The 23,968-nt window shown below is 36.4% G+C and overlaps 1 protein-coding gene across 16 annotated transcripts in view; it reads left to right on the plus strand.

Annotated features, from left to right (window-relative positions):
- Positions 1–23,968, plus strand: part of ERC1 (ELKS/RAB6-interacting/CAST family member 1) — a 484,493-nt gene that overhangs the window by 226,313 nt on the left and 234,212 nt on the right. For all 16 annotated transcript variants that reach the window (XM_033116427.1, XM_033116435.1, XM_033116434.1 and 13 more), the window contains one exon: positions 4,161–4,296. In XM_033116427.1, coding sequence (XP_032972318.1) covers positions 4,161–4,296 — 136 coding nt within the window. The remainder of the gene's footprint in view (positions 1–4,160; positions 4,297–23,968) is intronic.

The following is a 23,968-nucleotide window of genomic DNA, read 5'->3' on the forward strand; positions in this document are numbered from 1 at the left end:
TGATATGATTGATATTAGATTAATAAAAATAGAATTATTGGCACAGAAAATTATGCAGTGAGGAGAATCAAATACAGACATTAGTTCCATGTTTATTTCTTCTAGTGGTAACTGGTTTTATTATATTCTCTGTGGCTAAAACTTTCTGCAGATATATTCAAGATGGCAGAAAGTAAAGAACTGAAATGTGCCTTTTTTTTTTTTAATTTATTTTTAATTTATTGGGGTGACACTTGTTAGTAAAATTACATAGATTTCAGGTGTGCAATTCTGTATCACATCATCCATAAATCACATTGTGTGTTCACCACCCAGAGTCAGCTCCCCTTCCATCACCATACATTTGATCCCCCTCACCCTCATCCCCCACCCCCCAACCCCTTTACCTTCTGGTAACCACCAAATTACGTTCCCCAGATTAATTTTCAAGCCCGTGGCCATCCTATGTGAAATGTGCCTTTTGAATAACCCACTTCCATCAGAGAATGACTTTTTATCTTACCATCTATGTCATTAATTTACTATTTGATTTTGAATAATTTCTCATATGTTAAAGAAATATTTATAAATTATTTTTAAAAAAAATCTTTTTTTCCCAGGTAGAATCATATCCTAATTACCCAAAACAGAATGTGTTTTCAAAACCTTATACAAAAGATTCCACAGTTTTGTTTTTGGCAGTATTAACTATATTCTCTATGAAACCTTTGTTACACAAAAGCCATACCAGTGCCAGATTTTTTCATTAAGTTTATAAATGTACAAGGTGTGAAAATTAAGTTCACGAACTCATCCTGTAAAAAGTGCTACATATCTCATTGCTGAATATCATATGGTCACCTTTGAAGACGCTTCCCACCCTTTGGGAAGCTATGCACCAATGCCAGCGCCTCGTCCACCCTTCAAAGAAATTTGGGAACTATTTTTCTAGAGTGGCCATCACAGCTGTCATCATATTACCCTTGATGTCCCGAGTGTCATCAAAATGTCTTCCTTTCAATATTTCCTTTATCTTCAGGGAAAGAAAGAAGTCATGGGGGCCCAGATCAGGTGAGTAGGGAGAGTGTTCCAGTACAGTTATTTTTTTACTGGCTAAAAGCTCCCTCACTGATAGATAGTGCTGTGTAAGCTGGTACATTGTCGTGATGCAAGAGCCACAAATTGTTGGCAAAAATTTCAGGTCGTCTAATTATTTCATGCAGCCTTTTCAGCACTTCCAAATAGTAGACTTGGTTAACTGTTTGTCTATTTGGTACAAATTCATAACGAATAATCCCTCTGATATCAAAAAAGATTAGCAGCATCGTTACAACAAATTGGCAAACTAAATTGTCAGATTTCGTAGATACTTGAAGGATTTAACAAACAGCGCTGTAGATTGTGTTTCAAATCATTTTTGGATTCGGATTCAAACAAGACAAGTGTACAATGTTTTTTGAGACAACTGGGGAAACTTGAATATGGACTCGCTATTTCATGATAACAATGAATTACATGTTGTTAATTTTGTTGGTATTTACAGGGTTGAAAGAATACTTTTTTAAGAGTACTTAGTTTATGTAAGGAACAATGTGTAAGACATGATGTCTGGAATTTAAAATGACAACAAAACATATAAGATACCTGCGAATGAAATAAAATCAATTCTTTCACTGAGAAAATTTTAACACTTTGTTGAAAGCCTTTTTTTTTTTTTAAAAGATTTTATTGGGGAAAGGGAACAGGACTTTATTGGGGAACAGTGTGTACTTCCAGGACGTTTTTTCCAAGTCAATTTGTTGTCCTTTCAATCTTATTTGTGGAGGGTGCTGTTCAGCTTCAAGTTGTTGTCCTTTCAGTCTTAGTTGTGGAGGGCGCAGCTCAGCTCCAGGTCCAGTTGCCATTGCTAGTTCCAGGGGGCGCAGCCCACCATCCCTTGTGGGAGTCGAGGAATCTAACTGGCAACCTTGTGGTTGAGAGCCTGCGCTCAAACCAGCTGAACTATCTGAGAGGCAGTTCAGCTCAAGGTGCTATATTCAATCTTAGTTGCAGGGGGCGGAGCCCACCATCCCTTGCGGGACTCGAGGAATTGAACTGGCAGCCTTGTGGTCAAGAGCCCACTGGCCCATGTGGGAATCGAACCGGCAGCCTTTGGAGTTAGGAGCACGGAGCTCTAACCACCTGAGCTACCGGGCCGGCCCTGAAAGTCTTTTAAGGAGAACTAAATAACTAGAGGGAGATGCCATGTTAAGAAGTTGGAAGATTCAAGAGCATGAAAATGTCCTTTCCTCCCAAATTGATAAATAGATTTGGCATAATAGCAATCAAAATCCCAAAAGGCTGCTGTTGAGTTTTGGTTGCGTTGGTTGGTTGGTTTATTGGTTGGGTTAGTGGAACTTGACAAGCTGGTTCTGAAATTTATAGAAGTGTAAAGGGCCGAGAATAGCCACGAGTGTTCTGAGAAGACCAAGGTAGGTAGGCTTGAATTAGTAGATATTGAGACTTCTTATAAAGCAGTAGTAATTAAGGTAGTATAGATTTGGCACAGAAATGTACAAGCAAAGATACCAGAGAGACACAAAACAAGCGAACATGTATATAGAAACTTTATATGTGACAGGGTAGCAATGCATGTAAGTACTGCTAGGACAGTTATCAGTATATGTAAAAAATGAAATTTTTTCTTACCTGATACCATACACCAACAATGAAGTTATATTTCCGCCTCATACCATACAGAATATCAGTTACAGGTGGATTAATGATTTCAGTGTAGAAAACAAAGTTACAGAATTTTCAAGGAATATCTTTAGGAACTTGGGATTGGGAAGTATTTGTGAAAAAGTCGCAAAGTGGCAAACCATAAAGGAGAAGATTGATATACTTGAAGCAATTAAAAATATTAAATTTTGTAAATGAAAACATATCACAAAGCAGTTGAACTAATTCATAGACTGGAAGAAAATATTTGTGTAACATATAACAAATAAAGGATTAAGATCCGGAATATATAAAGACTACTTATACGTCATAAAGAAAAAGATATCCTAATTGAAAAATGGGCAAAACACTTAAGTAGCTATTTTACAGAAGCAGAAACAGAAATGGCCAAATACTCTATGAAAAGATGTTCAACCTCAGCAGCCAGAAGCATGCATTTTAAAACTATAATGACATATATTTGTATATATATCTACCAGATTGGCTACTCATGTAAGTATAAATTAATACAACCTCCTGGAAAATAATTAGTCAAGTTGAAGGTATACCTACTATATGGCCTCACGATTCAGTTTGTAGGCCTGTACCTTCGAGAAACTCTTGCACAGGTATGTCAGAATGTACCTAGCAGCATTATTTGTAATAATAAGAAAAACGAAACAACCCAGTTGTTCATCGACTTGTGAATGGGTTAAAACAATTGCTGTATGCTATTTTATACTGCAGTGAAAACGAAGGGGATAAAACAACAACAACTACGTTATACTCATTGATCAGTATGAGTCTGAAAACATATTAAAAAGAAAAAATAGTTTATTAATAAACTATAAATTTCAAAAACGTGCAAAATAAGTAAAGGATTCATATATGTAGCAAAACAATAATAAAAGCAAGGAGATTTTAAACACAAAATTTTTCGGATGTAGGTTATTTTTAGTGTGGATGCAGTGGAATAGGGTGGGGAGCTTCAGAAATAGATATATAGTTCTGTTGCTTAAGCTGGATTCCGAGATCTTTATATCATTGTTTTCATTTACATAATGCATGGCATATAGCCTTTTGAACATTTGAAAGATTTAATAGTCATAAAATTAGAGTTGTATTACAAAACCTTTCTTAATCATCCATTCTCCTGTTTCATAGCATTGATGTCAGGAGACTTTCCGTATTTCCAACATAAATCTCTGACCTTTTTCATGTCATTTCAAACTACCTCATACCCTTCTTTTGTTTTATGATTTCATTGAGCTTCATAAAGTATATGCTGAAATACATGTTCTTAAAACATCAATTTGCCACTATTAGGAGAGCATTTGCAAGTGTTGGAAAATTTTTGCAGCAGGAATTCTCTGTTGGTTTTCAGGCTATTCCTTGGTGGCGGCAGTGTAAGTCTGTAAATAAACATATTTTTTTCTATGCATATGTGTGAATAGCTTGATTTTTCTCTCCGTTATCCACAGGCAGGTGAAAGACCAGAATAAGAAGGTTGCAAATCTGAAGCACAAGGAACAGGTGGAGAAGAAGAAGAGCGCGCAGATGCTCGAGGAGGCGCGGCGAAGGGAGGACAACCTCAATGACAGCTCCGCACAGCTGCAGGTTAGAGCCCAGAGTCTGCAAGGGGTGGGTGAAGGCCTCTGGCCCCCCGAGGGCGTGTTGTGTGTCTCTTCACCTTTATGCTCCTCTTTTTCTCTTTCTAATCCTGCTTGCTGCTTTCCTCTCAGACCACCTATTTAGCAATAAAGGAATGGCTTTAAGTAGAAAAGGCAAGTTTTATTCCACAGCTTTGTGAGGACATCTCAGCATAGGAGAGAGTTCATCTGGCTTCAAGTTGATCACACTTAATTGGTAAGTTCAATGTCAGTTTAATGAGTGGATCCTATTGAACTTTAGGGTGGTCAGTGTAACTGTTTGCTATTTTCCTCCATTAAAGTGCATTGCTAACCTTGGTTTGTGTCTGTGTTTTAACTTCTTTTATCCATTCTTCCTCCTCCCCCCTTTTTCTCCCCCACCTATCTTTTCTGTTTTTCCCTCCTTCCCTCTTTCTTTCCTTCCTTTTTAAAAATTCGGTTTAGAGAGTGTATTTCACAGTCATGCAGGATGTATAAACTATACTTTTTTTTACTTCAGTGGAGTGATAATTAATTAGTCAAACCAGGTTCGATAACAGTAGTAGCAGTGATCATATGATAAGTGCCAATTACGTGCCCGGTCCTTGATGGTGGCCCCGGGCATTCGTTATTTCTAACCTTCACCACTGTCCAGCAGGGTGGACGGCTATGTGCACGATGTACAGATGACAAAATAGACCCAGAGAAATCAAGTTAATTAACCTGAATGCACACAGCTTTCTCAGTGGCTCAGCCATGATTCTAACTGAGACTTCGGATTTTTAGCCTGTCAGAATGAAGGTTTGAGTGTTAGAGAATACCATAAACTTGCTAGAACCCTCTGAAACTTGCGCTGAGACTGTTAAGCCACTGCCAGATTGTGTTTCTCTCATTACAGCTTCTAACTGGGTATGATAGAGTGTGTAGAACACAATTGCATAATCCTGAAATCTTTACTGGAGAGATTTGGAGTAGTTAATATCTGGTATGTTGAAGCCAGTTTTAGGCTTTCAACACACTCATTTCAGGCATGAAAATTCGAATTAATTCCTTTTTATATAACTTTTACTGATTATAAAATACATACCCGTTATAGAAACAGTATAAATTTCCTCAAACATACCAACTTTTGAAAAAAGCAGCATACCAGTTTTCCCTCACTGTCAATTTTCTCTTCTTCCTCCTTTTTATTTTTTGTGCCAAATCTGATAGGTGGAAACTATTTAATGTTTGTTTTAATTTATATTTTTCTGATTCCAGTGAAGCTGAGTATTTATTCATATCTTAAATTTTCATTTGTTTATTAAGGAAATCAAATCTATCTCTCTTCCATGGTGGCTTTTTTCCCATGATTTTTTAGCTTTCATTTTCTGCTTTCATTTTCTGCTTTTACTTTCTGCTTTTACTTTCATTTTCTGCTTTTACTTTTTAATTTAAATTATTTTAAAGGTATTTTGTGTGGTGATGGTCGTAGCTTTTCGTCATTGCTGACAATTTCACTAGACTATAGGAAATTATTTCATTGCTTATAAGTTTGAATTGGCATCTTTATATTTTGTGAAATTGCTTAATAATGAAGGCTGTTTCTAGTATTTCAATTTAAGCTCCTTCTTGAACTAGGATCACATTTTTTTAATTATAGAAAATATTTATTTTATTATAGGATAAGCCCTTCTGTATATTAGTCCCTTCCTTAACTGTTTCGTTTGTCTTGTTTCTCCCTCAGCCTCCATTTTATTGTTTTCTACTACCAGTCTGTCTGTAAATGGAATGGCGCCTTTTTAATCTTTTATCAGTTGTTATAACACAAAAAGTGCTCTTGTATGTAATCTCTTACGTCCTCATATAATCCAAGAGATAAGTAAATCAAATTATTTATGTATATTACATATCTTTATGTAATTTTTGTAAAGAAATACATACCATTTTCTCTACATTACATATAGAGAAAACTAGTTTAGAGTGGGCCAATGACTTTGCCAACGTGTCTCAGAGTGGTAGATGTTTAAGATTAAAGTAATGAATAATGGGAACTGATGGCCACATGCAAGATACACATGCATGTCAGTCATTCAAATATCGTGCAAAGAGCTGGACTACAAATAGGATACTTTGGACCTGATTTCAGTTCTTTTACCAACCAGCTCTGTTATTTATTTTTTAACCGCCTTCCTGCAGATGACAGCCCAGTGGTAGTATCGCTGGCACCCAGACTGTGAGCTCTACATCTGACTCCCCGCTCAAAGATAAGCTAGCGACTCCTGGAGAAATGGCGCATAGGAGCATTCATGAGGCAGTAGAATCATAGAAAAGCAGTTGATTAAGGATTTATCATTTTTAAAATTCTTCTTCCTATTTCTTTTGTGTGTTTTTCTTTTTTGAATGTTCATTTGGGGCCATCTATTGATGTTTTCACGAAGTAGGAGAAGTAAAGGGAAGGAATTATTTTAGGATTTTAGTGTTTCTACTATAGAAATAATAATAATTCTTAGATTAAAATACATTCTTTCTCATGTTAAAAAGAAATACTTGATACTTAATGTTTTGAACTTTGATGGGTCATGAATATTTAATTTTTCCTTGGCTTCCAAAGGTTAATTCTACTTACCATGTTAACAAACACAATGTGTTTTCTTTTGTTTGTGAAGATGAAAACCTGATTTGGACTAGAAGGTTCATTTTTACCTTTTGTTACTCAGTGACTGCCAGTTATGGTGTTAAGTTCATCAATTAGCTTCACTCTTCCTGGTAGAAGTTACAGTTTGCTACAAAGATTCGTATAGGTAAATAAAGGTAAATAAAGAATTTATCTTTCTTTATTATGAAAAATAAAATACATTTTAAAATGTACATAAAGCACACACAGTGTAAATAATGCACATGAAGTGATTGTCTCAAGGATATCACTGGCATACCAGAAATCGTATGTGTATTTCTTCCCAGTCATTATTTCCTCCCTTCCTTCACATGAAATCATTATTTTGATTTTTATTGTTCTTTGTTTTTCTTTCGACCCGAGTACGTATTAAATAAAAAGTATAGGTTAGTTTTGCATGTTTTTATTTTGTGTAAATGGAAGCGTATTTGTTATTTTGTGACCTCTTTTGTTCAGCGTCATATGTGAGATTTATTCATGATAGTTGCGCGTAGCATTTGTACTTTTATTGTCCTTGCTGTACTGTGGCTTTTTTTTAATTCAAAATTCCATATTTTATTTTGAAAGTTTCCTGAAAAGATAACTATTTCTTTCCAATTTTCCATTTTTTTGAATTCTTGAGATAGAATCAAAAGTATTCATTTCTGGCAGAAAGTGAGTTTGGAAACAAATTGCTTTGTTCTTGGCTCTACACATTAAAAGAATTCTGAAGAAATTAAACAAATTCCTTACATATGAAATGAAAATGATACCCCAAATGGAGGGGATCTAGGGCTCCCATAAGCTCTAAACATTGCTTTTGTTTATCCTGGCCTCAGTTATGAATGCCCTGTCTTAAGATACCACCTTGCTACTCAGTTGTATCCTGTTTGTACCTTTGTCTTTTGGACAGTTATTACTATGAGCTATATTAACTAGTCTCAACCTTTTTTAGAAGTCCCTTGATACTCTTAAAAATTATTAGAATCCCCAAAGTGATTTTTTTGTGGGTTATAAATATTCTACACATAGGCAGTTACTTACTGACTTAGCTGTCCAACATCTACATGTATCTGAAGATACATCTCCAACAGGACAATGTACTTGTGCGCAAGATTTTTGCAAAATTGGTGGTAATTGGAGACAACCTAATTGTCCATAGGTAGGCGAGTGCTTGCGTCCACTGTGGTACATCCACTCATTGGAGACTGGCAGCTTTTAAAAAATAATGAGGAAGATCGCTAATGAACTGATAAGGAGTGATTTTCAGGACATTCTGTCAAGTGTAGAAAAGAAGCACAAAAGACATCTATTGTATGCTACTCTTGATGTAAGAAGTACAGCATATCTGATCATTTTTTCAAAAGAAAACAGGGAGAATAGTCTAGAAACTAAAGAGACCAGCTGTCTGTGGCAGTGGTTGGGAGAGGAGTGGAAAGAAGGGGAAATGGAATTGGGGAGTAGGTTTGAGGGGAAAGTGACACTTCTTTCAGCATATCTTTTTGTACAGCTCTGACTCAGTAAATTTCACATATCCTTCCTAAGCTTTAAAAACGAAACAAAACCAATCAAGCTGTGTGTGTGTGTGTGTGTGTGTGTGTGTGTGGCGGGGGGTGGGGGAGTGACCCAAAAAGTAATAGAAATGCTAACAAACGGACCTGTTTTATAAATGAATAACATAACCATCCTCAAAGGGGTGGGGAAGAAGGAAACTAACCTGAATAGTTTGGAAGACGTTTTCTTGACTGAATAAAGACAAAAAGAAGTGTACATAAATGTTGTAATCTAGTAGTAAATGTGTTTTTCACAGAGAATAAGTTAGGCATTCTGAAACCACATTATATGTATGCTAGAATTCAGCAAATAAAAGTGTCTCGTAGATAATGAGGGCTGAGTTTTTTTATTGTTTGGAACAGAAGTTGCAAACAAGTGGGAAGGCTTAAATGAACCCTGTGGTTTTGTACTTGAATCAGAGGTAGTAGTGTGAACTCATGGTATTTAATTTACATGCAGATAGATATAGGGGATACTGATGTGTATATGTGCATGTGGTTATTATACCACATGCATATTATACCACTGATGTGTGTATTATGCATGTATTTCCTAACTCTTCCATTAAGAAGGCTTGGAAGCAATAAGCATAGTTAACAACCAGATACTTTGTGCACCTTTCTACAATCAGATGAAACAAAGTCTCTTGGAAAACAGGTTGATTCCAGGACTGGGGCAGGGAAATTACACAGTGAGCCCAGGCCACCTTGTGGTTTCAGATAGTAGAAACCTACGAGCTCTACAAAAGGATCTCTCACAAAATCTTTTGATCTTACAATATATTAGGTACATTCACGACTATTGTAGGACTTGATTGTACAGTAGTTGTTAAAAGTGTTTCTAGCCTGGTCCAGACATAGTCACACTTAAACTGTTTTACAGTTCCATTTGATATTCACACATAAAGGACATGAATGATAAAAACAGTGAGAATGATAAAAACATATTTGTAATTATCGTGTTTTGCCATTCTGGTGCCTCTTCTTTTGATATTCTGCATTTAGTTTTGCCCAATTTTCTGTTTCCCGTACTCAAGAATTTAGCTCTCTATAGTTAAATTCAGTTCTGAGTTTTCATGAATGTTTTCTATAAGCCATATTTCAATTTAATTGGGTAAATCAGATTTCAGAATAATCTGTAGTTGTCTTCCATAAATAGTTATAGAGTGCCTGTTATGGAACTGTCACTCTAAGGAGTACTGTGAGGATAGAGATCAATAAGAGATGTTTTTTTTCTCTCTCTGAACATTACATATGTTTATTATAACCTTTTTTGTGTGGATATGTCAAAAGATGTGTTACAGTGCAATTCAGAGTAATGGCTGTATGAAGAACTGAAATTAGGTAAATCCCAGCAACAAGAGCCTCCCACACAAACATTATATGGAAGCATCATCTCAGCTGATGTGACTGATGCTGATTTGGGGATTAGAAAAGCTCCCTGTGGAAAGCCTACTCATCTTTTAAGGTGCAGATCAGTGCTCCCTCCTTTGAAGTCTACCTAAATTCTCACGGTTGGAATTAATCACAATTCTCTGTTGTAATTCCACTAGAGTGTATTTCTGCTTTGGTTTCAGGCATTATTTTATCTTACTTTGTATTATATGCTAATGATTTTCTGTGTTGTTTTCTCTATTTACTTGAGTTTGGGAACCATGTCTTGGTGCTTTGTACATAGTTGGTTCTCTGTAAAAATGTTTATTGATTTTAATTGCATTGACAGATGTCAGGAACTCTCATTCACAAGCATCTTAGCCTGGCCTTTGGAGTCTCCCATCATCCAAACCCTTCAAGTATAAATGACCCTTGCACAATGCAGGGGTTAGAGGTGCATTGCCCCCTGACCCCCCTGCAGTTGGAAATCCTCATATAACTTCTGACTCCCCAGAAACTTAACTTACTAATAGTTAGCCTACTCTTGACGGGAGGACTTACCGATAGTATAAACAGTCAATTAACACATATTTTGTATATGTATTATATACTATATTCTTACAATAAAATAAGCTAGAGAAAAGAAAATGTTATTAAGAAAATCAAAAGAAAAAATATTTACAGTACTGTACTGTATTTACAGTACTATAGACTTATGTTGTCTGCTTACAAGATGAATTGCCTGTGTATTCATGACATACCTAGCCTTTTCTTAATTATTTTTGCTATTTCTAGGATATGCAGTTCATCTGCAAGTTTTTACAAATTGTCACAAATCTCCAAAAAATTTTCTAGTATATTTATTGGAAAAAATCTGCATATAAGTGGACGTGCACAGTTCAAACCTGTGTTGTTCAAGGTCAACGGTATTTCTAACCTCATTTCTAGGTGAGATCCTTTCTAGTGTTGCTGCCCTAGTCTAGGCAAGCTGTAGTGCTGGGAGTCCTTAAATACAGCTTGTTGGTTTCCTCATCTGTGCTCTTCTATTGATGCAGAATCCTTTTCCTGTTGATTTCCACTTTTGCCACCAAAAGATCCTGGCTTACAATTAGCCTTTGTTGATGAGTTCTACCCTGTTCTCATGATTGTCTTATCCATTGTTCCTCAGCCTTATGTTTAATTGTACTCTATTGTTTTATACTTTTCAGCACGTCGATTCATAACTGCTCCTGTGTGATTTAATCATGGTTTCCCCCTTCTCTACCAGCTTATATCGGCTTTAGGATAAGGGCTATTTTTTAAATTGCTCTTTAGCCTTTCTTAAACAATATTTTGCATAGGTAGCTAGCTGTTCCTTAATTGCAGTGATAATTGTTATAAATAATGACGCAATTTAAAACTTGAGTTACAAATTTAGAAAAAACTTTATATTATGATACTATTTTTAACATCCTAATACTCTCTAAAATTTCATAGAGTACTCTTCAAAGGCCTCACATATTTTAGCAAAGGAAATGTCCTCTTCTCTCAGTTGAGAATATTTACCTTGTATATTTTCATTCTTTAAACAATAACACTTTGTCTTTTGACAAAACTACAAGTTTTAGTTTTAGTCACATTCTAATAAGGCAAGGTAGACTGGACTGGAAAGGGGGCTCATACTAACAGTGGTTTGGTGCTTTGTTTTTATTTATAACAAAGATAAGTATCTGAATTTAACCTTGAGAAAGGGGACTGTCAGAGAGATTAATGGGTCTGCTGAACGAACACTGGATCGTATGTGAGTCAGCTCTCCTGAGACCAATAAATATTAAGAATAAAGTTCAAAGAAAATGAAAACAATAGAAATAGAGATAGGGAAAAGCATTTTAGGCATATTCTCTCTTAGCTGCAGAATTACTGAAATGTTTTTCTTTCAAATTTGATTTGATTTGCTCTATTTACAAACAAAGTTTCTTCCATTTTGGTAAGACATTTTTTTTTTACTTTCTGAAATGAAGACTACTTATCCTTGGTTTTCACATTGATCATGGGGATAATTATTTATGAAAACCTTATTTAAAAATTAAGATTCCCTCACATCTTTGTAGAAATAGTATGTGATGTGTCACATGCTAGATACCTCTAATATATGAATGTTCTTGTTTTTGTCAAAATAAATTTTGGTTTTTTCTTGATAGATGTTCTCCTTGGCCTATTTAAAGATCTAATCCTATATAATTTCTTCCTTTTTAATTATTTTTTTCTTGGTAAAACAGGATTTTTTTCTAGCTGGAATATGGGCATGGGTGAGTTTTTATGGTGTTCTTGACAGGGTATTAAATGGGGTTAGGATTACACTGAAAGAATGTTTATGATAGCACTAATATGTAGAGTGTTTAGCCATTTCCTAGAGTTAAGGTTAGCCCTGTTGTATGGGAAATTTGGCCACATCCTTTGAGCTTATTATAAGAATGTTCACCGTAAAATGATGAGAGGTTAATGTTACGTTTGGCACTAAATTTTTATCAGTAAGTACTGTGTTTTCAACCTCAGCGAAATGAGTGGTTTAATCCTTTCCTTTGTTATTGTGGAAACTCCTTCTTTGCATTTGGAAAGTGAAGTCTCCAATAAGATTCTTTTCATTTTTAAAAAAGAGAGAGCTGAGGCAGACGTACAATATAGGCCCTTTGCCAAGACCTCAAATGTGACAGTCAGCCTCTTATGGACCACATCAGTTGTTATTATTTTAAGTAAAAGATTACCTTTGGGATTTTTGGTAAAGACTTTGAAAATTTATGCTTGTTCTTTTTATAAGCATACCAATCAGGGAAGACATGTGCTAGGATTAGGTAAACCCCATGTCCTTGCCCAAGTTTCTGATAACCAACTACCATAACCAACTACCAGCATTTTCAACATGAGAACCTGGCCAATAATACCTGGGATGCCAAAAAAGTGTGTACACGTGACTTGCATTCATATTTTGTCATCCATATATTTTGAGTATTACAATTTTAATAGTTTTTTTCTTTCTTAACATTTGTATACATTTTTTTGACACCCTCTGCATATATGGGATTTTCGTACTAGATGCTCTGTAAAAGTTATTTACATAAAACAATATTTCCATGTCTTTAATGAAATGCATCTGCTTTTGTTTTGACTTTGATTTTTAACAATTGAGGCTATATCAGAGTTCTGCTGTAACTGGGGGAGATATTTGAGAGACTTTAGAAGAGAAGGGGAAAGAAAATATCTTTAAATTTTAATCCAAAGCATTTCCTTAAAATAAAAAGTAGTTGGTATGTAACCAAATTCTGTCTCTGTGTTAGGCTAGCTTTCTTTTCTTAAAATTGACTGCATCAGTGCAGCTGGCTTCAATTATTTTCCCCACTAAACATCTGAACAGTTGGTAATTGAATTCTGACATGTTGAATGATTTTAATGAAATTTTCTGCATGTGTATGTATACTTGGGGGATGGGGAAGAGGGAGAAAGAATAGCAGTGGGGTTGAGGGTGATAAAGAATTACTGTCTCTTTACATTAAGGATAACGGATAGCAGTTAACATTAATATCTTTCAGAACATGTTAAAGTCTCTCTGGTAAGTGGTGTTTACTCCAAAGGAAGCAGCTCTTAATATTAATCCAAATAAATGACCTCCATAACCATGGTAGAGTCAGAGTTGAGAAAGGGATGAGTGAATGTGAGAGGCTGTGTTATCTTGGATAATCTAGGAGAAATCTGCAATGACCTTTCTACTGCTGCTGAAAAAAGGAAAAGCTTAATAAGATCTACCATTATTAAGTGACTTCTTTTATGTTACTGTATTATGGAGCCTTTTTCTTTTAATTTTGAGAGAGATGTTTGAAGAGAACAAAAGATTAATTTTAATTGCTGTGTTTTGCTTTTTTTCTTTGCTTTCCTTATTGAGTGTTTGATTTGAAAGATGGCAGTGAAGACTAGAGTCTTACAGCTGCAGTGTTGTATAGCTTAATGGTCAGAGAGTTGATGGCAAGAAGCAAAGTTCAGAGGAATGTATTAGGGAAGTAGTATTATGGGATTTGCTAAAGAGTCCAGTCTTCTTGTTAATTTCCCTGGGTGAAATTACAGTTACAGCTGTCACAGCTTTTGCCTTAATTTCGTCTGAATATAGAAGTCATCTTACTTAAGGATATTAGGAATTACTTGGTAGTTTCCAGTTTCCTCTCTCTCACCCTCTGCCATGCCCCCCAAACTAGTCACATAAACCTCCTGTTTGAACCCTATACTCTGTGAATGAAGTGGTTTCATTTGATCTCAGTTAATATTAGTATAGTTGGCACAGGAAGTTGGCTTCGGTACCTAATTCAGTGGTAGGAAAACTGGTGTGTTAGTTTTGATGAGTGCAAACATAATTTATAGCAGTTGAAATAAAATTCTAAAGACACTGCTGTTAAATGATTTAATTACTGAATGATTTAGATGTAATGAACTATTTAAAATGGTAAAGCACGTTCCTTTGCTGTCACCAGCTAGATGGTAAAGGAGTTCTCTGTGGCACACACTGCATGTCTAAGTTTTGGGTTGCTTGAATTGGTTAAACAGAGTGAAACTTACAAGTTAGAGCAGGTCAGTAAAATGGAAGTCTCTTTTTCTACTTAGTCTTTTCCCTCCAGGCTGCCTATTTAATACTTTTCTTCCAAATAATGAGTACTACAAAAGTCGATTAACACCAAACAGTGCAAATAATTCCTGTCTTTGTAATTTTAAATTAGACTCTTGTTTTTGGCTAAATTTTGTGACACGCGCCACCCCCCCACCCGCCTCCTGCCCTTTCCCAGTCTAACTTAAGAGTAGAATCACTATGATGAAAATTCATGAGAGAACAGGAGTCTCAGTGAAGGCCAATAAGACTGAATATTTCATTTCATATTTTCTTAAAAAATGGGTTGATTCCCAAAAGAAAGAAGTTCACTAAAATATGAGGACTAAACTGATTAATAAACCTCTGTTGTATTTAGCATTCTTAGTATTGAGCTATTAATGAATTGAGTCGGATTGCTCTAATTTTTACTATAAGCATAAGAAAACATCTCTCATTAGAACTCAATCCAGAGGCAAATTTTATTCTGAATAATTCCTGACAGAATATGCATTTTGATGAACTGACATCCAGTGATATGCTGATCCTTATCTCAATTTTATTAAGTCTCCTTAATATGTATCTGCCTTTTACATTTTAGGTATGTTTGGGTTCCGTCATAACTCAGTGTCATTGTGTTCCGTTTTCTTATAGTCGCAAAGCAAAAGCTGTGTCTTTGTAGTAAAGGCCCTACTGTCCTAACAGATATCTCCCTCTCAGAAGCAGTTTTGATAATCACTGCTTTCATTCTTCCTTGGCTCATCGATAGTTCAGTTCTCTTGTACTGGAGCTAACGTTGGGTACTGTGATAACCATCTTCCAAGATGGCCCCAATCATCCTTACCTTCTGACATTCATTCTCCCTTGTGTAGCCCTGTCCTGCATTGTGTCAGGATTGATCTGTGTGAACAACAGAAAATGTCAGAAGTGGTGGCTTGTGACTTCTGACGCTAAACCATAAAAGACATTGATGCTTCTGCCTCACCTCTTGGATCACTTGCTCTGAGGAAAGCCAGGGGACATGTCCTCCTGACACTCAGGCAGCCCTGTGCAGAGGAACAGGCCCTGTGCCAAGAGCTGTTTCCAGCTGCCAGCCACGTAAGTGGAAGCAGAACACCGAATCCTGGCTGACGTCTTCACTATAACCCACAGAGACCCTGGAACCAGAACTGTTTGGCTCAGCTGCTTTTGAGTTCCTGACCCACGAAACTGTGTGAAATAAAAAATGTTCACTGTTGTTTTAAGCTGCTAAGTTTCAAGGTAGCTTGTTAATATAACAATAAACAACTAATACAGGCACTTTATACCCTAGGTATTAAAGTGTTCTGCCATATGCCTGTATTTTTTTCTTTTAAATCCACAGCTTGGTTTTCCCTGTTGGCAGAAGAGTAAGTGCTTTTGAATTAGATTTATTAATGTTATCACTGCAGTAATTTTCAGTGCTAAGGATTGTTAGTGGTTTTGGCAGTGTTTGCGGTAAGGATTCTCACCTATGTCACTCATATTTGTGTGTTAATAGGCTATGAGCTAAGAAAAGTTATGAATTTATATAAATCATGATGTGTTGTATAGCCTTTTATGGGTACATTTCGTATGTAAAAACTGTTCTAGCCATTGCAATGCTATCCAGTAGAAATATAATGTGAGCACATACATAATTTTGAATTCTCTAATAGTTTCATAACAAACTAATTTTAATAACGTATTTTTTAATCCAATATATCCAAAATATGTTAACATATGATCAATGTGAAGATTATTAATGAAACATTTCACCTTTTTTTTTTTGGTAGTAAGTTTTCAAAATTTAGTGTGTATTTACAGCACATTCCAATTTGCACCATCCACGGTTTAAGTGCTCTGTGGCTATGCACACATAATGTATTTAGCTGAAGATGTTTAGAAGACTTTATTGCAAGCCAGCAGCAAATCAGTACTACATGTAAACAACAGGAATAATTTTCTCAAACTAAAGTGTGACATGTTACATCTTAACTTTAATCTGTATCGATGTGTGGTTCCAGTAAGTAAGTCATCCTTCTATTGGCTTAATGCCTCAGATCCTTCAACCTGTGGAATATTCTGGGGATAGAAGGGGTTGGGGATATCAGAGGTTCTGCACAGATTTCTCCAGGATTATAGGCTTATAACAGCATAACTGCCTCATGGTTTCACTTCAGGACTGTGTGTATGGACTTTCTGAAAGAGAAAGTGTAGTTAAGACTATGGAGCACATATTCAGGGCCTTAGGCTGTCCCTGGGGTAATCACTGTCACTGTTTGAGTCACCAAGAAGCACTTCCCAGGACTTTCAGCACACCCCTGACATCCTCAATCCTGGGCCTGAGAGCAGAAGTATACCAAGTCTGTTGTTTCACAGTTTCTGAAGTCCAGTGCTTTACCAGCTGACATTTTGTGGGCTCACAGGTATTCAGAGAAGCTGGTGATAACTGCCACTTCCACTCAAAGTTCAGGCATTAAACAGAGTAGAGATTTTTCTCTTCCTCCAAGCAAAAATAGACCATTAAGTATACGCAGTGTGATTAAAAGATACTGTGAATGTTTAAATTAAAAAAAATTATTACAGTAAAAGACACTGCTATTAATCCCCCTCAAAAGACTCCCCTTTGCTTCGAACATACTTATCCCATTGTTCTTGCCAGTTTCTGAAGCAGTTCTGAAAGTCCTCTTTCGTGAATGTCTTTACTTCATCCTCCATCATGACAACGCTTTGTGTCACGCATCGCTTCTGGTTTTGGCAACTTCTGTCAAATAAAAACATTGTGGTGTGTCCTTATCCAGATTCACTGGATCTGGTACCATGCAACTTCTGGCTCTTCCTCAAAGTCAAAATGATGTTGAGGCAGCCACGACAGTGCAACTAAAGACACTCATGAAAGAGGACTTCCAGAACTGCCTCTGAAAGTGGCAAGAATAATGGGATGTGTGTTCGAAGTGAGGGGTAGTATTTTGAGGGGGATTAATGGCAGTGTGTCTTTAACTGTAATAATTTTTTTAATATTTACCATATTTTATGACTACATCTCATATATAGTGTAGATGAACAGTTTTGTCACTAGAATTCTGTGTCAAGCTATCACTAAAATGAACTCACTAGCATTTTTGTAGTAGTGAAGGAAAAAAAGGAACTATTTGCACAGCAGAAATGGGGTCCAGGGCCAATTTTGAAAGCTATTGTTTTGGTGCTGTGTCTCAGACATATACTATTGGGATATTTGAAGCTTTAGCTATCTTCACAATAATAGCAGAACTTACTGTAATATATCGTCCTTTTAAAAAATGTTATTTGGAATATCCCACAGTTACCTAAAGTCTGGAAAGGAATTTCCCTTCATAATTATGACTCACTCATGCAAATTATTGGCATGAAGGAACTCACGATTTTTGAATAAAAAACTGAAGAGCACAATGACTTAAAATTTACACATCTTTTCCTTAAACTTTTTTTTTGCCATTAGTGCTATCTTTTTCAATTATTTATTTTTTCAGTTACAGTTGACATTCAATATTATTTTACATTAGTTTCAGGTTTATAGCGTAGTGGTTAGACATTTATATAATTTATGCAGTGATTTTCTGATTAGTCTGGTACCCACCTGGCACTATACATAGTTGTTGCAACACTACTGACTATATTCTCTATGCTGTACTTTATATCCCCGTGACTATTTTCTAACTACCAATTTGTATTTCTTAATGCCTTCATCTTTTTCACCCAGCTCCCCAAACCCCTCTCCTCTGGCAACCATCAGTTTGTTCTCTGTATCTATGAGTCTGTTTCTGTTTGTTGACTTATTTTGTTCTTTAGAGTCCATATATAAGTGAGATCATGTGGTATTTGTCTTTCTCTGCCTGACTTATTTCACTTAACATAATACCCTCTAGGTTCATCCATGTTGTTGCAAATGGTAAGATTTCATTCTTTTTATGGCTAAATATTATTCCAATATATAAATGTAGCATATCTTCTTTATACAGTTGTCTATTGACGAGTGCTTGGGTTGCTTCCATACTTGGCTGTTGTAAATACTGCTGCAGTGAACAAGGGGTGCATATATGTTTTCAAATTAGCATTTTGGGTTTCTTTGGATAAATACCCTGAAGTGGAATTGCGGGGTCGTAAAGTAGTTCTGATTTTAATTGTTTGAGGAACCACCAAACTGTTTTCCATAGTGGCTGCACCAATTTGCAGTCCCACCAACAGTGCACCAAGGTTCCCTTTTCTCCACATCTTCGCCAACACTTGTTTGTTGATTTATTGATGATGCCATTCTGACAGGTGTGAAGTGATATTGCATTGTGGTTTTTATTTGCATTTCTCTGATGATTAGTGACATTGAGCATCTTTTTATATGTCTGTTGGCCATCTGTATGTCTTCCCTGGAGAAATGTTTATTCAGGTCTTCTGCCCATTTTTTTTAATTGGATTATTTGTTTATATTAGTTCTTTATAAATTTTGGATAGTAACCCTTATTGGATGCATTATTGGCAAATATCTTTTCCCATTTAGTGGATGTCTTTTTGTTTTGTTGGTGGTTTCCTTTGTTGTGCAAAAATTTTTTAATTCGATGTAATCCCATTTGTTATCTTTTTCTTTTGTTTCCCTTGCCTGAGGAGATATATCAGAAAATATATTACTGAGAGTAATGTCAGAGAGTTTGCTGCCTATGTTTTTTTTTAGGAGTTTTGTGGTTTCAGGTCTTACATTTAAGTCTTTAATCTGTTTTGAGTTTATTCTTGTACATGGCATAAGAAGGTGGTCCAGTTTCAATTTTTTACATGTATCTGTCCAGTTTCCCCAACACCATTTATTGAATAGACTGTCCCACTCTGTATTCTTGCCTCTTTTGTCATAGATTAAAGTGACCGTACAGGTGTGGGTTTATCTCTGGGCAATCTGTTCTGTTCCATTGATGTGTCTATTTTTATGTCAGTATCATGCTGTTTTGATTACTATAGCCTTGTATTATAGTTTGATATCAGTTAGCGTGATACCTCCAGCTTTGTTCTTTCTCAAGATTGCTGTGACTATTCAAGGTCTTTGGTGGTTCTATATAAATTTTAAGATTATTTGGTCTGGTTCTGTGAAAAACACGATTGCTATCTTGATAGGAATTGCACTGAATCTCTAGATTGCTTTGGGTAGTATGGGCGTTTTAACGATGTTAATTCTTCTTCCTATCCATGAACATGGTATATGCTTCCATTTGTTTGTATCCTCTTCAGTGTGTTTTAGTTTTCCAAGTACAGGTCTTTTCCCCCTTGGTTAAATTTATTCCTAGGTATTTTATTTTTTTGATGCAGTTGCACATGGGATTTTTTTTCTGAATTTCTTTTTCTGGCAGTTGATTCTGGGTGTATAAAAATGAACCCATTTCTGAATATTAACTTTGTATCCTGCTACTTTACTGAATTCATTTATTAGTTCGAATAGTTTTTTTGGTAGAGTCTAGGGTCCTCTCTGTATAGTATTATGTCATCTGCAAATAATGACAATTTTACTTCTTCCTTTCCAGTTTGGATGCCTTTTATTATTTTTTTCTCTCTCTCTAATTGTTTGTGGCTAGGGCTTCCAATACTGTGTTGAATGAAAGTGGTGAACAAGGCCCTTGTCTTGTTCCTGATCTTAAGGAGAATGCTTTTAGCTTTTCCCCACTGAGTATGAGGTTAGCTGTGGGTTTGTAGTATCTGGCCTTTATTATGTTGAGGTATGTGCCCTCTTTTCCCACTTTGCTGAGAGCTTTTATCATAAATGGATGCTGGATATTGTCAAACACTTTTTTTGCATCAATTGATGTTATCATATGATCTGTCTTTCATCTTGTTTATGTGGTATATCACATTAATTGATTTGCAGATATTGATTCAACCTTGCATCCCAGGAATAAATTCTGCTTTATCATGGTGTATGATCTTTTTAATGTATTGCAGAATTCGGTTTGCTAATATTTGGTGATGGTTTTTGCATCTGTGTTCATCAGGGATATTGGCCTATAATTTTCTTTTTTTGTAATGTCTTTGTCTGGTTTTGGAATTAGGGCAATGGTCTCATAAAATTGGGAGTATGCACTCCTCTTGAAATCTTTGGAATAATTTGAGATGCATAGGTGTTAATTCTTTGAATATTTGATGAAATTCACCTGTGAAGTCATCTGGTCTAATACTTTTGTTTGTTGGGAGTTTTTTGATTAGTGATTCTATTTCGTTAATAGTAATTGGTCAGTTCAGATTTTCTATTTTTTTCTTGATTCAGTCTTGGAAGATTGTATGTTTTTAGGAATTTATCCATTTCTTCCAGATTCTCCAATTTGTTGGCATATAATTGTTCATAATATTTTCTTACAATCATTTGTGTTTGTTTGGTATCAGTTATTCTGTTTCATTTCTGATTTTATTTGGGCCCTCCCTTTTTCATGATGAGTCCAGTTAAAGTTTTATCAATTTTATTTATCTTTTCAAAGAACCAGCTCTTGGTTTCATTTATCTTTTGTGTTCTTTTTTAGACTCCATTTCATTTATTTCCACTCTGATCTTTATTATTTTCTTCCTTCAGGTCACATTGGGCTTTGTTTGCTGTTCTTTTTCTAGTTTTTTTAGGTGTTAAGGTTAGATTGTTTTTATGAGAGTTTTCTTACTTCATGAAGTAGGCCTACATTACTGTGAATTTCCCCCTTAGGACTGCTTTCACTGTGTCCCACAGATATTGGGTTGTTGTATTTTCATTTTCATTTGTCTCAAGGTATCTTTTGATTTCTTCCTTGATCTCTTGTTGACCCATTCATTATTTAGTAACATGTTACTTAGTCTCCATGTATTTGTGTGTTTTTCATTTTTTTTCATGTAATTGGTTTCTAATTCCATACCATTTGTGGTTGGAGAAGACACTTGATATGATTGCAGTCTTCTTAATTTTATTGAGACTTGCTTTGTGGCCTTAGAATATGGCCTATCTTGGAAAATGTTCCATGTGCACTTGAAAAGAATATATATTCTGCTGCTTTGGGGTGAAATGCTCTAAAAATATCAATTTAATCTGTCTGATTTAGTGCATCATTTAAGGCCGCTGTTTCCTTGTTGCTTTTCTGTCTGTAGCATCTGTCCATTAGTGTCAATGTTGTATTAAAGTCCCCTACTATGATTTTATTACTGTTGCTCTCTTTATGTTAGTCAATTTTTGCTTTATATATTTAGGTGCTCCCATGTTGGGTGTATAAATGTTTATAAGGGTTATATCCTCTTGGTGGGTTGATCACTTTATCATTATGTAATGTTCCTCTTTGTCTCTTATTATAATCTTTGTTTTTAAGTCTATTTTGTCTGATATAAGTATTGCTTCCCCATCTTTTTTTTTCATTTTCATTTGCATGAAATATCTTTTTTTAATCCCTTTACTTTCAGTCTGTGTATGTCTTTTGATCTGAAGTGGGTCTCGTGTAGACAGTATATGTATGGGTCTTGTTTTCTTACCAATTCAGTTACCTTATATCTTTTGATTGGATCATTTAATCCATTTACATTTAAAGTGATTATTGATAGATACATAGTTATTGCCATTGTATTACTCATATTTATGTTCTTTCTTTTTCCTCCTCCTTTTTAAGGAAGTCTCTTTAACATTTATTGTAGTACTGGTTTGGTGGTCATGAACTCCTTCAGCTTTTTTGAGTTTAGAGGCTCGTTCCCCTTCAATTTTAAGTGACCTTGCTGGGTACAGTAGTCTTGGTTATAGGGCCTTGGTTTTTATCACTTTGAATATTTCGTGCCAATCCTTTCTTGCCTGCAAGTATCTGTTGAGAAATCAGCTGACAATCTTGCGGGAGCTTCCTTGCAAGTAACTAGATTGCCTTTCTTTTGCTGCTTTTAGGATTCTTTCTTTGTCTTTCACCTTTGCCATTTTAAGTATAATGTGTCTTGGTGTGGGCCTCTTTGGGTTCATCTTGTTTGGGACTCTCTCTGCTTCCTGGACTTATATGTCTATTTCCTTTTCCTGGTTAGGAAAGTTTTCAAATATTTTATTAATCCCTTGTTGTCTCTCTCTCTCTCTCTTTTTTTTTTTTGGTACCCCTATGATGCAAATGTTATGCTTAGTGTTGTCCCAGAGGTTTATTAAATTGTCCTCAATTTTTAAATTCTTTTTTTTTGTGTGCGGTTTCATTTGGTTGTTTTTCTGCTACCTTGTCTTCCCAGTTTCTGATCCAGTCCTCTGCTTCATCTAGTGTGGGTGGTGATTTCTTCACTTCAGTTATTGTATTTTTCATTTCTGATCTGACTGGTTCAGTTTTATGGTTTCTGTGTCCTTTTTTATGCTTACTATCTCTTCGTTGAAGTTCTCACTGAGTTCATCTGTTCTTCCCCTAGGTTCATTGAGTGTCCTTTTAACCATTGTTTTAAACTCGTATCTGGTAGGTTGCTTGCCCCAATTTTGTTTAGTTGTGGGGTTTTTTTCCTGGAGTTTTCTCCTGTTCTTTCATTTGGGAACTATTTGTTTGCTTTCTCATTTTGGCTCCCTCTGAGTGTTTATTTCTATGTATTAGGTGTATCTGCTATGTCTCCCAGTTTTGGCCCAGTGGCCTTATGTAGCAGGTTCCATGTGGGGCCTAATGGCACAGTCTTCCTGCTCACTTGCACTGGGTGCTCCAGGAGAGTCCCTTGTGTGGGTTGTGTGTGCCCTTCTGTTATATTTGAGCCTTCATTGCTGTTGGCACATCAGTGGGTGGGATTGACCCTCAGGCTGACTGGCTGTAGAGTTTAGCCTCATCCACAGCTTACGGGCTGTTGTGAAGGGGGCTTATCCCACTGAGCTGGATTTGCCCCAGTGGGCTCTTGTGCCTGCTGAGACCACCCTTTGGGTGTGGTGCTTGTGGGGCTAATTGTGTGGTACTTTGCTGTGGTCTGAAGCTGTCCTCCACGTATGTTGGTTCTGGGGCCTCTTGGGAAGGGCTCTGGTGCAGGCCCAGGTCAGCCACTGCCTGTGACTGGCCAGGGACTACGTGGTAGGAGCTACAAAGGGATTTGCAGTTGGTTGCTCCCTGTGCTGGACGTCGGAGAGGCACGTGGGAGACGCCATAGGTGAACTGAGGACAGCTGCTTCCAGTTCCAGGCCTGGAGTAGGTCTGCAAAAAGCCCAGGGCACCCTGAGGCCTGCTGTTGCCTGCTGTCTCCCGCTATCTCCCGTAAGGCTCAGCTGCTTATAGAGTCTCCTGTGGTACACGAGTTGGGTGAGGCAGGGTCTCGGGGTGGGACAAGTTTTGTTCACCAGGTTAATGTAAATTCTGGTTTTGTGCCAGTGCTGAGCCTGGAGCTACTCAGCCAAGTCTCAGAGCACACTGAGGCCAGCTGCTGCCTGCCTGGGGTCCAGAAACCCCTGAGAGTTGTCCAAGAAATAGTGCAGTGCAGATGTGGCTTGCTGTTGGCCAAAACAGTGCCTCCAGGGTTGCGTGAATTGGGTGGGGCAGAGTCCCAGAGAGTCACC

Source organism: Rhinolophus ferrumequinum, chromosome 10 (assembly GCF_004115265.2).
Source record: "Rhinolophus ferrumequinum isolate MPI-CBG mRhiFer1 chromosome 10, mRhiFer1_v1.p, whole genome shotgun sequence".
Classification (NCBI taxonomy): Eukaryota; Metazoa; Chordata; class Mammalia; order Chiroptera; family Rhinolophidae; genus Rhinolophus; species Rhinolophus ferrumequinum.